We start from the raw sequence: 15,000 nt of genomic DNA, 5'->3' as shown, positions 1-15,000 counted from the left end.
GTTTTCGAGCTCCCGTGCTCATACATACCAGCTAGCACCATGATACAATGTACACCGGAATACATGAATACCAAACAAGGGTCTGGCTGTTTGTAGGGGGCCCTGTTGACTGAATTTTTAAAGATGTTTTTTTTTATTTGACACGAGTCTGGGCTCAGCGGAGTGGAGAGAGAGAGAGAGACACACACACACAGACACACACAGAGACTGTATTACGAGGTCTTTGTGAAGGGAAGGAGGCACAAACATGTCTCAGAGGAAGCCAAGAAAGAGGACAACACGCAACACAATTAGGCTGGTCAGACAACTGAATAGGCAGACAGTCTGGCACAGACACACACAGACACTGTCTGATGCCTCCTTAGGATCAGCATGGGTCTCTACAGCGCGGGGAAATATTATTTTATCCTTCGCTCGGTGGGAAAACACGTATTGTGTCTACTGTCTACGTAGGTTTCTCCGTCTGTTGTGGTACCGACACACACACACACACACACACACACACACACACACACACACACACACACACACACACACACACACACACGCACACACTGCCGACCTTCCCTCCGACAGCCCCGAGGGGGCGAGTCAAGTCGGATTGAATTCAACATCGAATTGAATTGAAAAATCGGAATGCGGAGACGATGTCATAGCGCGGTCGCGCTAACCCCACCAACAGAAACACATTTCCTGACAACGTTTTTTTTTCATTTTTTTTCATAAGACTCTGCATGGGGTCCTGGAAAGCAAGGCTGACATTACACACATTTATGTCGCCTGACAATGTATCGCTTTCACATCAAAGGCGGAACTGTCCCCTTTTAAAACGAAGCGAAGACGTGCGATGTCGGGTTCAAGCTCGTGCTGTATTAACATCCAATCAATAAACATGCAGCTTAGGTCTGAGGTAATAGGGAACACACAGCCAAACAGGCTGACAATGTATCAAAGCGGGCGCTCGGAGGCAACAGCAAAACCCTAACAAGCAGTTTATTACCGGTAGCTGTTACTGACATTAGTCAAAACCAAGAGAGATAAAATAGAATACGGAATGCGACGGTTTCGGGAAGGAGAGGCACCCTTCGGCTGACTTGCCGCGTGTTCTCTCCTCCACGCGTTTGATAGCTGCTTGCCTCCCCCTCTTTGATATGATAACAAATATAAATTGTTTAAAAACATCAAATGCGGGGAGAGGAAGAAGGGCCCGAACCCGGAGCCAGGCGTTGGCGTTGTTGGCCGTGCCGGTAGTCTAGAAGGGGGGAGGGGGATGGGGAGGGTAGAGACACTGGGTTGGATAACATAGGCTGGTTGAGACTCATTAGAACAGAGCTAGCTACTGGTAGGCTACTGTGTAGGCCGCTGCTAGGCTTGGCTCGGCTTGGCTCGGGCCTGGCTCTGTAGAGAAACGCAGCAGAATGTGCCTCATTATATTCATTATCTATAAGAGGACCGAAGGCTTTGATTGAGTGATTGAGTCCAACTCTACTACTGGTCATTTCAACTGAGAGCGATAGGGCTCGTGGTCGGATGCATCTGTATACTGGTTCCCGCAATCTCCCAGTCTCTCTCTCTCTCTCTCTTTCTCTCTCTCTCTCTCTCTCTCTCTCCTGTCTGCCATGCTTGTTCTAGGTGCCCCAGGGTTCACACCAAGGTGAGGAGGAAAGATTGAGTCGCTGCCTCTCTCTTTCTTGTCCTGGCATCTGTTTGTTTCCATCCCGGGCTACTAAACAGAGGGAGGGACTGTAGAAGATGGAGGTGAGCTGAGAGTGGTGGGGGGGGGGGGGGGGGATAGAGAGGGAGGGAGGGAGGGAAGGGAGGTGATTCTACAAGCCCCAGGTAGAGTGGGTGGGTTTGGTTTGGGTGAGAAGATGCAGAAAGAAAGAAGAAAAAAAAAAATCTCATCCAAATAATTTTTTCGCCCCATGGGCAGTAAAAATGCAAATAACAGATCAAAGGGGTTGTTGGAATGGAGGAGAGGAGAGATTGGAGGTAATATCATCAGACTCTAGTACGACCATCGCACTGGGTTGGAGATGATATATATATATGTGTGTGCTGGGTGTGGGAAAGGGGCAAGGGCTACCTCAGTCCTCTCTCTGACCTGTACTGGACAATGGGACCCCCGCCTATCTCTACCCCTCTCTCCCCCTCTCTCTCTTTCTCTCTTACTATCTCTCTTTTTCACTCAGTGTGCGTGTCAAGTGTGCATGTTTCACTCAGTGTGTGTGTGCGTGTGTGTGTGTCGTCCCCCCCCCCCCCCACCCAACCCTCCTTCCCAGTCTGGGTTTAACCATAGTTAAAGCGCTGTCCCTTTCATCACTCAGTACACACAGACAGTTTGCTCAGGTACGGGGCTCTTCACATAGTGGTGCCAAATTCCCCTGCTACATGTTAGCATAAAGATGATGTTTGATAATGGCCCGACTGAATCCCTCGTACAGGAAAGTACACACGATGTACTACAGTACTACGTCCGGGGCGGGCTGTGTCTTCAACACTTTAGGTAAACCCACCAAGTACTTAAGACAGTCACGAACACAGACAATGAACGTCGCACAGAGGAATGTCAGTTTAGAATCAATGAAAGACACCCTTTTAACAACTGACCCGGGTCACATACAGAACACATGACGTCACACTGGAGCTGCGCTTGTTGTAGTTGTACATGGAGCCATGGAGCTAATGGAAATGTCCCTGAAAGGCCAACTTTAAGCCAAATCAAGCATACTTCAAATACTTTCAAGCATTTGAGATATTCTGGATTTGACCTGGGCCTGGCCAATGTATGTCCAGACCCGTAAAAAAGTCCTAAAACAATAAACAAGAACCCAAAGTTAAAACAGAATACGGAGGTCGAGAGGAGCAGGTGTTAGAGCCTACCCAGAGTTCCAAGCAGATGAGAAGCAGCTGAGTATGTGGCAGTGTGCTCTGCGTTGCCGTGGCTACTGTTAATGGCCCATGTCACCTGACCTGGAGAGAATCGGCCAATTGCACATGTTCCATGGTTCTGACATCATTAAACGCAACTGCTGAGCTCACATCTATTCTAGGCGTGTATTGTCATCAACACATAAAGGCATAAAGAATAAAGACCAAATAATAATGTAATAAAAAAGAAAAGAAAAGAAAAAAAGAATGACTTTGGAGAGAGGAAATTTGGTGAGAGGATTAATTGAAGAAGGAATTAGAACAGAGAAACGGAAATATCGCGGCGGCTAGTTCAATGACCTCCGCTATTCAAAACCTTTATGAGAAGATCTGTCAAAAAGCTGACAGCAACTAAATAAACGCACTGATTTCAATGACAAATAATAAAGGGGGTTAATCTGTCCCAATGACACCTTCTCTAATCTGGGTTCAGTCACAAATAATGCCGCTATTTTCCAAAGCCCATCCCTTCTCGTTCACCTCCTCCATGTGTGCCATGCAGATGAGCAGAAGAATGCTCCAGTAAAGACCTCCATCAGCACCTGCCTGGATTAGAAAGGACCTGGATGCTTTGACTCTCTGCCATCAGAATCTAAACATATCAGTTTTTTTCTTCTGGTTGGTCAGCAGAACCTTGGTGTGGGAAGGGGGGGCGGATGGGGCGGGGGGGACAGGGGTCTTCATCCCCACGCAAAGCCACTGTTTCTTCTTCCCCAGGATGAAAGTATTTGCCATTAAATGTAAATCCTTAATCCCCCCCTCTTTTCTTTTTTTTCCGTCTTCCTCTTCTTCTTCTTACCCCCTTTCTGTCCTTCCCTCCCTCCTTCCCTCCCTCCCTCCTTCCATCCCTCCTTCCATCCTTCCCTCCTTCCATCTCTCCCTCCTTCCATCCCTCCTCTTGTGCGTGCACCTTTCCTCGCCTCATTATTGCCAATCATTTGAATTTCAGTGGCCAATGTCATCTGCTTTGTAATCTGATTACTTCACCGAGGAATTAGTATGTATATTTAATGTAGGGATATTTTATTTTTCTTCTTTTGCCCTTCTTCTTTTAAAAAAAAAAAAATGAAAAAAATCTTGATGAGTGTTGCAGGGGAGGGAGAGAACAGAAGATGGAAGGGTACGTTTGCCTGCATGTCTGGCGGATATGCCAGTGCCATGTTAATAAATGACAGCTGATTTATGCATCTGTATTCTTTTATTTATAAAAAAACAGCAAGCAAGACCGATTTCTGATATTAATAATACAAGTGGATCCACTTTGATTAGGGCTTCTGTGGAGAGCTGTGCATATTCAGCATTACAATTAAATCTTCTGATGTGAAATAGGAATGACACACTAATGAAGCGAGCCAGCGAGCCTGAACCGAGACTGTCCAACATCATTATGGGATATCTCAGATGAAGAGTAATTATGCGAGGAACACTGAAATGTCATTAAAAATCTTCAGTAAGTGATTTAACCCACTATTCCTCACTAATGCTAGATTTCTTCTTCTTCTTCTTCTTCTTTTTTTTTAACAGTATACTCCTCAGGTTTTTCTTTTTGCAGTTGTCCCTTTTCCCCCCCCCCCCCTTTTTTTTTCTTTTCTTTTTTTTTAAGGCCACGACTGAACAGAAAGTTCCTCTTCAGAAGTTCTACAAGAAGAAAAAAAAAAAGGGAAAAAAAGAAGCCCCAGACCCTTAAATATGACTGGGATTTAAAGATGGAGATACAATCGAGTGTCCTAATTTAATTTGATGCATCAGGACTCATTGGTGGCGGTGGTGGTGGTGGTGGTGGTGGTGGTGGTGGTGGTGGTAGTGGTGGTATGTAATTGAAACCGTTCTTTAATAAATTCAGACGAATTGGCAATTAGGTCTTGATCTGATTCCCATGGAATGGATTGAAATTGATAATGGAGGTCCTTGAGCCATTCCACTTCACACTCTTAGACAGAAAAAAAACCTTCTAAAAGGGTTCTTGAGCTGTCCCTGTGGGTGGATCCTTTGAAGAACCTGTTTTGGTTCTAGGTAGAATCTTTTTTTAGGTATACGAGAGCAGGCACTTTCACACTATCAGCCTAAGTGATTCATTCCAGTATCAGAAAGAGAGTTTTTTCTTGAAGGGAGAGTTGTTTGTAAGAGGATTTAGTTAATCTGATTGTGTTGCTCGTTCATTCGTGTTTGATGTGTTGCTGTTTATCCAACCAGCTGGAAAACAATTACGGAACAGTATCATGTTACAATATCATATTCATTAGTGTCATCGCCAAGTCTCAGTGTTTGTGCCTTGAGTGTGTGTGTGTGTGTGTGTGTGTGTGTGTGTGTGTGTGTGTGTGTGTGAGAGAGAGAGTGTGTATGGTAGGTGGTAGATATGCCACAGGCTAAGAATTCATGAATATCAGCAGTTTCTCACCACTTTGTTGGGTTAATCCCTTGTTTCAGTGTGAGAAATATGCATTTTTTTCCAGCATACATTACCTCACTGCCAGCACATTATAGCCACATGATGTACAATACACCTTTGGTCCAAGACCTACTGGTTCTCATTCACATGATTTGTGAATATTTGTGTTAACATTCTTTCTCAGCCAGCATGGAATAAGGATCAGACCACTGACTTCCAATATGGGTTAAATGTATCTCAAACAAAAAAATTGATTGAGAACTGTTAATTTAGTCATACTGTGTAGTATTTTAACACAATATTTAATTCTACTAATTAATCTTTTACCACAAGAGAATGGAGTAACATTATGTTCATGTGAGAAAAAAAAAAAAGTGAGAAATCATGTGAGGAAAAAAAAAAAAAAAAAAAGATTAAAAAAGAAAGAGTATTTAACCAACATAATGTGAATAATACACTGACTACACTGACAATGTTATCATTCGATGACTATCACCAAAATATTAAAAAATATTGGTGATCTGTATATGTATATTATGTAGGCTATGTATATTATGATTATGGATATATGTATATAAATATATATATTAATAACAGGACCTGTCCAAAAAGTCTGAAAACAGCGCATGTCCCTGTCTGACTCCGAGCTCGCTGAGAAGTCTCCCGTATCATGTGACTGGCGTGACCGCGTCCGATACGGAACACGGAGTCATGGCACAAAAATAAAAAACGGCACCGGTTAGAAAAATTGACGACTAGTGCCGCTACCGAACCCCAGCGAGTATGCCTCCCAGCTATGCAATTATTTTTGCACTGCGTCCAATATCAACTCGAGAGTAATGCAAATTATTTAAGACGCGCTTTTCAGGGGCCGCAATTATAATAATGATGATCTCAATTAACGTTGCCATTGCCTCGGACTATTTAGCAGGCAATTTGGCAGCCTGGGCGCGGAATTCTGGAGAGCCCGACAAGCATTGTCGTCAGGCCAGGAGGAGAGAGAGAGAGAGAGAGAGAGAGAGAGAGAGAGAGAGAGAGAGAGAGAGAGAGAGAGAGAGAGAGAGAGAGAGAGAGAGAGAGAGAGAGAGAGAGAGAGAGAGAGAGAGAGAGAGAGAGAGAGAGAGAGAGAGAGAGAGAGAGAGAGAGAGAGAGAGAGAGAGAGAGAGAGAGAGAGAGAGAGAGAGAGAGAGAGAGAGAGAGAGAGAGAGAGAGAGAGAGAGAGAGAGAGAGAGAGAGAGAGGGAGGGAGAGAGGGAGAGAGAGAGAGAGACAGAGAGAGAGGGAGAGAGAGAGGGAGCGAGAGAGAGACAGAGAGAGAGAGACTTTGCACTCTCAATCAATAAACATGTGACTGGGGATATTTACTACCCCATCCCCCAGAAGGGGGACAGGGACTAAATTGACCTAATTGGTCAGTGTTGAAAATGAAATGGATGGAGTGAGAGTGCATTCTCTAATTCGAATTCAAAGGCATGTTACAAGCACTTATAGGATGGATATCAAAATGATAATGTCATATATTGATAGTGCAGTATATGAATGTACAATGTTTTTTTCACACACGATTTGAAGTCACCGCACACTCGTACGACGCCTTTCCTTATGAACGTAATAACTATCTTTCTAAATAATACAGCTCATCAAAAATGAACGAATCCCACACTAGATTTGCACTCTTGATAAACCTCCACTTGGTAACAACAAGGTGCCACACATCCCCTCGGCATACCTCCTCCTAAAGAGTTTGGAAATTAACTCTGACCTATTTACGAGAATTCTTCTTCTTTCTCTCTCTCTCTCTCTCTCTCTCTCTCTCTCTCTCTCTCTCTCTCTCTCTCTTCCTCATGTATAAAAGGGACTTCTTCTTCTTCTTCTTCTTCTTGTTCTTGTTCTTCTTCTTCTTCTTTCCCCCACCGTTCATTCATGTGGAAAAGGTTTGCACCACTACCCCTTTCTTTTATTCATCACACTGTAAATAACTCCACTTTATGAAAAGCAGCCAGTGTGACTCACGGATACCTTCTAACCACAACGCATTATTATTTCATGGCCTTTGAAAGAGGGGTCTGTCACGTCGCCTCGCGCTTTAATGTCGGAGCTGCTCTCTGATGTTGTGTAGTACACAGCGGTCCTTGTTGCACTCCGTATGCCGATCCCTCACTTGAATTCACAAACACTTCCAAGTGCATAAATAGCACGGAAGAAGAGGGCCTCGCGAGGTAGCTAACGCCCCGGAACACCATGGAGGAGATAACAGCAGGCCTGGCTGGCTGGCTGCATGGGACTGTCACTGGGGGGGGGGAGTGTGTGTGTGCGTGTGTGTGTGTATGTATGTGTGTGTGTGTGTGTGTGTGAGTGTGTGTGTGTGTGCGTGTGTCTCTGTGTGAGTGTGCGTGTGCCTCTGTGTGAGTGTGTGTGTGTGTATTTGTGTGTATGTGTGTGTTTGTGTGTGTGTATTTGTGTGTATGTGTGTGTTTGTGAGTGTGTGTGTTTGTGTATTTGTGTGTGTGTGTGTGTGCGTGCATGTATGTGTACGTGTGTGTGTGTGCGTGGGTGTGTGTGTGCGTGTGTCTCTGTGTGAGTGTGAGTGTGTCTCTGTGTGAGTGTGAGTGTGTCTCTGTGTGAGTGTGTGTGTGTATTTGTGTGTATGTGTGGTGTTTGTGAGTGTGTGTGTGTTTGTGTATTTGTGTGTGTGTGCGTGCATGTATGTGTACGTGGGTGTGTGTGTGTGCGTGGGTGTGTATGTGTACGTGTGTGTGTGTGTCTCTGTGTGAGTGTGAGTGTGCGTGTGTCTCTGTGTGAGTGTGAGTGTGCGTGTGTCTCTGTGTGAATGTGTATGTGTGTGTGTCACTCAAATGCTGTTGTTCTTCAGTGACCTCTCCTGGGACATCATATGAGGAAAAAGAAACACACACGTCAGCGTAACGATTAAATGACCAGCGGGACATGATCCAAAGCCTTCTAGAACCCTCCCTGACCACTCTTTGGAACGTGTAAGAGTCCTCGGAATACAAGCTAATGGGCAACCTATTGGTCACGGTAGAGTCCGTTTGAATCTCAATGAGCATGTCAGTAAGAGCGGTCCGTGACTGACAAGGTGTGGTTGAGTTGAGCTGTCCTCAACTTGTCATCCTGGTTGTTATTCACCAGTCAACACATTTCAATTGAGAGAGGTTTTGAAGCGCACAGACAGAGCAGCAGCCCTGAACATGGATAATTGGAACCTTTTCACATAAACAGCATTTTAACAATGTATCGGGGAAAGACTTGTAAGTTGCCCTATACCGGTGTAATAACACTGTAATTACTTACTAACTTAATAACTGCGTTATAACACATGCATAAGAGCCACTTCTTGTTAAGTATGTATGACCAATCATTTTCTTCTGTCCTGTTCGAGTGCTCCCAAAGCCCCACTGAGCATAACATTGAATTGAAGTGTGTTCTTGTTTGCCAGCTGGGCTACCCCCAGTCATAGCTTATGAGAAGCTTTCAAATATACAATACCGGCCTGGGAGATTGCTTGTTGTAACCAAAGGGCAGGCTTGAACACTTGGACCCAAAGCCATTACTGTTCCAGGGGGTTGGCGGGTGGATCTTCTTGTCCCAGTCAACTAAACAAGACTCTAGGTGGTGGAAGATGGAACAAAGCCGTGTAACATATACATTAAAATTTAATTATTTTTCTTTTCCATCTCTGAAGTAGCACAAATCCTGAAACGTTAAAAGCGTAATGCCAGCTAGGTTTTTTCATGGACTTGTGTCTTTGTAGAATAAAAGATATATGTGTACAAAAAAAAAGTAAGAACTCCCTGATGTTCGAGGTAGACAGTTGCTTTTCAAATCCTAGTTTTGGTCCTTTATTTTATTCAGCAGTGAAAAGCCATGAATACAGAAAATAATAATGGTTGTTACAATTCTCCAAACCATGACTTCTAAATGTCAGAGAATCTTAACGTATGGACACAGTACACGGTAATGAAAAGTATCAAAAATTAGTTACCTCGATCGAAAGGAATAAAACGAAAAACAAACAAAAAAAGGTATTCACCAATTACATAAACATATGTGTTTGCTACAGTCCCAATTTACTGTATACATAAGGGGATCATCTTCCCGATTATTAGAGAATGATATTAGTAGAAAGGATACATGACTCAACTGCCAGACATAATGCTTCATAATGCTTCATAAAGTATGCACAGAGGTACAAGCAATAAATACACACATTAGGTTAAGCCTTACAGCTACGCAGAGCAGATGCAGAAAAAAGCAGGTTTGCTAGTCTTAGCGAGCAATGAGAGAACAGTAAAAATTCATGGAAATTCAGAAAAAGAAACACTGATTTTTTTTTCCGCTTAGAAAAAAGTCTGGTAAATTTATGGGTCCACCAACATTTTTACATAGTATGCACAGTTATCAAAATACAGACAAAATTCATCCCAGAAAATCCAGACAATCCTAAAATCTAATGGAGGAGCAGATCGCAATTCTGGAGGTCTTTCTGGTATTTATGTGCAAGCAACTATTTTAGACATTTTTTTTCTTATTTTTACAAAAACCCATGCAAAATCTACAGGTAATATGCATTCTGCTGACAGTTATTTTTCCTTCCCAAAAACAGTATGACTGAGGTATGCATTCTTTATGCATCGTACGTACATTTAGGTCACCATCATCCTGATCCATTTTTCCATTATTATATTTCTTTTTAATAATTCTTGTTTTCCAGTCCACCAAATGTTTTTTTAGACATGCATTTTTATTAAAACACAATATTCCCTTACAGGTATTTTTACATTATCATTCTACAAATGTTTGAGGACAACCTATTACAATGCAAATCTTCCATATCTGACGTAGGGAATGTAAACTGTTGAGCCTATGTCGTCTCATACACATCCTATGAGACAAGCCATGTAAAGTGTAACAGCTCTTGTGGCATCCTAATAACTCGTGCAATTATCTGCCATAATTGTTCTGAAATTTGTTGTGCAGAGGTAGAACCATTTTAGAAAGCCTTTATTTGGGTTAAGTGGGAGAACCCTTTTTTTTGAAAGACGCTGCGTCCTTATATTTGGTTGTGATAACATTATTATGAACGTCGTCTCGTCTTCAAGTCGTTCTGCTGACTCCAGCAAAAAGTGGAGAAGTGGGATAAGCTTTGTTCCTGGGCCCAGCACCCTCGTGAAGTGGAACTGGCGTGTGTGTGTGTGTGTGTGTGTGTGTGTGTGTGTGTGTGAGAGTGTGTGAGAGAGAGAGCGTGAGAGAGATGGTGTATGTGTATGTGCTTGGGTCTGTGTGTGTGTGTGTGTGTGTGTGTGTGTGTGTGTGTGTGTGTGTGTGTGTGTGTGTGTGTACTGTATGTGTCTGTGCGCTAAGCTCTAGCAGCCAATTTCTTGGCTTGGCACAACACTTGAAAACAACATATGTACTGTATGTTTCCATACGCACGCAAAGCAGACACACACACGTTGATAGTTAAAGTACAATACAACTCAAGCCAGTTATTTGACAGTATTTGTTTTTCTGCATCTAAAGTTCATCAGAATGAGGACCGGGGAAAGCTGGCAGACCAAAAACAGAGGATTGTGCGAACCTTTGAAAGGGTGTGTGTGGAGCTAGAGTTTCTATCCCATACAAGAGGAGGCAGAATTTTGTGTAACTTTGGTTTGACTGAAAACGTAAATGACCATTAAAGCAACAACATCCACTTTTCTAGATGACATTTAGCTGTGAGAAATGATATATATATTTTTTGACAATCACTATTTGTGTTCTGTCACTAGAATCCCAAATGTGATATACAAATTTGGCTACCTATACAGGATACATAGTGTAGTTAAGATAAGGTATCTCCTTAGCTAACACTGCTGTATCTATATAGTTAAGAAGGTATGAATTACACAATGAGTATTGAACCACAGAATAAAGCAAATATCACCTAGAAAAGGTTCTTTTCACCTTTGATATCCTCTTCTACAATGGCTATATTATTTGCTTTTACATTATAACCAAGCCACATCATTTCATATCAACTTGAAATTATGACTTATTTGGCTTTACTAGATATTTTAATGTTTGGTTACTATGTTTTCAGTTTCGGTTTAAACACAGCTTTGAACAAGCCGTACGGAAATAAGACATGACATATTTGACAGTCCCACTTAACATTACATATTCACTATTATAAAAAACAATGACAGGATGTGTAACGCAAATGAAAACCAAAAAAGAGGAGAAGAAGAAGAAGAAGGAAAAAAAGAAAAGAAAAAAGGAAACAAAATTAAAAAAAGAACAATCTTCACAACAACACAATTTTTTCTGCACTTTCCATTGAATACACAAATGTTTGTTTTGGTCATGGTCCACTTTAACAGTAGCTGCTCTCAACCAGCCTCCACCTGCACATGTCTGTAGGTCTCCATCAGCCCATCTCTCTCTCACCCCATCTCTCTCTCACCCCATCTCTCTATCACCCCATCTCTCTATCACCCCAGCTCTATACTGTATCAGCCCCATCTCCTCTCCCTCTCTATACGTCTGGCTAGATCTCCTCTACACTCCAAAGTGGACACTTCTATGAGTTATCAAATTACACATCAAAATCAGTATCTTTCTTTCTTTTTTTAAAATCTTTGTACAGGGCTAAATGAAACAATCCCAGAGGTTATTAGAAGGTAGTTTTGCGGAAAAGCTTCTCTTTGTACTAGTTAAAGTCACAGAAGGCTGACCAAAGAAGAGTCTGGAGCGTTCTGTCTAAGCTATTGGCCATTGATAGTGTTGGCTTTGGTTTCTAGCTGTCGCCTGTGACTGTTTGCAGGTAGACAAAGCTTTAGAACAAGGAGGTAAAGAAAACAGCAGAAGAAAATATGCAGAAATGCATTTTTTCCCGTTAATCGGTGCTTTACACAAACAGTTTTACGTTTTTTTTTTTTTCTTCAAACTTAATATCACGTTTCACTTTTTCATCACACACAGATATAGACTGGAAGCCTACTTTTTTGACAGCTGAAGCAACAGCAGTCTTGGATACCGGGCTTCTGTTATTGGTGTGATTTTTGAGGAAATGGCATTTACAGTTGGTGGTGCCAAAAATCATAATACAAAAACGTTAACAAAAAAAAACCAAAACAAAAAGAAAAAAGTAAAAATAAAAATACTGGTTTTTAGAATTTTTAGCAACATACAGGCAGTGACACTAATTTCTGATACTACTGCTGTGCAAATGAAAACAGAGCGACAACTTTGAATTGAACCAGCAATTGTTTCCTAACATCAACAACTACTGTGAGGGGTTGGATATTCACAAACTTAAACTTCTTTTTTTGGCAGTATATGAGGCCATTTAGCTTTCTACACAACAGGGTTTTTTTGCTCATTTTTATCGTTTTTCCGTCCATGAGCCACAAGTTCGTCATGTCGTTTGTCGTTTGTTGGCCGAGCCGTCTAATGAAATAGGTGTTTTAGAGAGTTGTTTTAAAAACCAGACATCTCATGCCTGTCACGCTGGGGTCCCCAAGGGCTGCAACAAAGAGTTCCTTTGGACCTGTCTTCTTCCGGATGCATGCTCAATAAATAGTCCCACTGAGAGTCAGCTGTGTTCTGTTGGTTGTGGAGTGGTTGGTCTTGCGGGAGGAGGGGGGCTGTGAGGGGACAGTGTGTGGAGGAGGAGGAGGAGGAGGAGGAGGAAGTGGAGGGATACGGCGTTAACAGGGCCGTGAGTCACTCCAGGTCGTCCGATAGGTTCCCTTCCTCCAGCTCCCGGTCATCGTCCAGCTCTGGGCTGTGATTGGCTGTCGTCACCAGTGACATCGGACAGTCGTCGTCGTCCATGTTCAACGGCTCCTCCTTGACGTGAATCCGTGGCCTAGGGGGCGGGACATAATGGGTTAATTATTTGCACGTTTTAAACACAAGACATCACAGTAGGACAATGAAACAGTGTCCATCCAGGTGGGTGCAATGCCGTGGATGACGTGAGATCCTGACACTTGGGTAAAAAACAAAAAACACAGTTACTTCATTCCTATGTGACAACATGTTATGTTAGTATGACAGATGGAATACAGCCTTGCCTTCCAGGTTCCTGAACAGCTGTTGAAGAACACTTTGACTTATGTAACTACAGTGTTTACTACCCAGGTAAAGAGAAACCTCTCAGAGAGAAACCAGCTCATATGAACATCAACCTCCAATATATAGTATCGATATTGTTATCGTGTGAATTGAATGAGCACCTCCCTCCCCCCTCTACCTGTCTGTCAGTCCAAACACCTGTCTGTCTGTCTGTCGTCTGGCTAGCCAGTGGGCTGCTGAGGCGTCGGTTTTGCGGGGGGGGGGGGAGAGGGGACCCTCCTCCTTATAAATATCTGAGCTGTTTGCTTACAAGGCTCTGAGGAACCAACTCTTCACCCTGATCACATATTTTATCAAGCTGCTATTTGTAAAAGGTAATTAGAAAGATTTGGAGGAAAGGAGGAGAGCAGACAGAGTCTTGGATAAAGCCTTCCCCCCTCTGCAATCGCAAACACCGGGTTAACCAGAAGAACCGAACAAATCTCCAGATCTACACCTACAGCACACACATTTCTAGATGTGATCAACAAATCCAATATCAATCTTTGTCATGGCTTAATTTTTATTTCTTTCTTTAAGAATAATAAGAACAAGCCAAACATTGTAGGCATATCCCCCCCGTAAGCTGTCATTATACCTGCGATACAGTATGTAATAATATCAGTCGTGTTTGTGGATTGATAATAATGAATTCAGCTGTAAGCAATTGAATCAAAATTGCATGAAAAACATGTCTGCTTGGAAACGTGATATTGGTTGATGTGCTGACATGTTTGGCCTTCAAAAGTTAACTGATAACACCTGGATGAAATATGAAAAAAAAATAAAAAATAAAAAACACAGCACATACTAAATAATGGAGAATTCCTCCTCATCCCCCCTCCTAGCCCCCTGGAGCAAAGGGAGTGGGAGCTCTCTCTCTCTGTCTCTCTCTCTCTCTCTCTCTTTTTTTTATCTTGTTAATAGAAAGCACAGCCTCTCGTTAATATGCAGCGGCTGCTGTGTCGCTCCTCAAGAGGGAGAAAACCTGCAGCTCTGCTCTGCCATTAATCAACTTCAGCCCGGCAGTTCAGTCGGACACCATGATACATGTTTTTAACTCTAAATGGATGAATATCTTTACCTACACTGTCAATAAAACGGCCGGGCGGAAACAGTGGTTCTGAGTGGTGGGGACGGACGTTCTAACCCCCCCCGCAGAAACAAGGGGAGAGAGGGAGTGGGCGGAAGTGGAGACTAACAAGAATAATAATGCTGTCACACACAAACAAGGCTTAACATGATCCGGGGCCTCTACTCGGGGAGAAGGGGTTTGTGCCGCGATGATAAATCTGACAAAACCTAATTATTTCTGACACGTCGGATGCATCGGGAAATCCCCATGGTCTAAGGGTGTGTGTGTGTGTGGGGGTGGGGGGGGGGGGGGGGTGAGAGAGAGAGAGAGAAATCCTTATCAAGTAGTCTCTGTATTAGAACGTGTCTGCGAGCCATCTCTTAGGCTGCCTTCATCGATGGCAGGAGCAACTTTGAATTTGAAAAGAATTTGAAAAAGGTACAGATTACTTTAATATTTATGGCAAAATAAATTAATATTCAGATCTG

General features: G+C 42.8%; 1 protein-coding gene across 5 annotated transcripts in view; it reads right to left on the bottom strand.

The window, feature by feature from the left end:
* Positions 1-12,619: 12,619 nt before the first annotated feature.
* foxp2 (forkhead box P2) overlaps positions 12,620-15,000 on the bottom strand; it is a gene marked incomplete at its 5' end in the record, with an annotated part of 56,125 nt that continues 53,744 nt past the window's right edge. For all 5 annotated transcript variants that reach the window (XM_080538597.1, XM_080538598.1, XM_080538599.1 and 2 more), the window contains one exon: positions 12,620-13,189. In XM_080538597.1, coding sequence (XP_080394723.1) covers positions 13,045-13,189 — 145 coding nt within the window. In that variant the 3' untranslated portion in view covers positions 12,620-13,044. The remainder of the gene's footprint in view (positions 13,190-15,000) is intronic.

The sequence above is a fragment of the Nansenia antarctica genome, assembly GCF_963989245.1.
Source record: "Nansenia antarctica genome assembly, chromosome: 8".
NCBI lineage: Eukaryota > Metazoa > Chordata > Actinopteri > Argentiniformes > Microstomatidae > Nansenia > Nansenia antarctica.
Note: the sequence above shows the minus strand (reverse complement) of the source record. Positions and strands in the feature narration are given on the sequence as shown.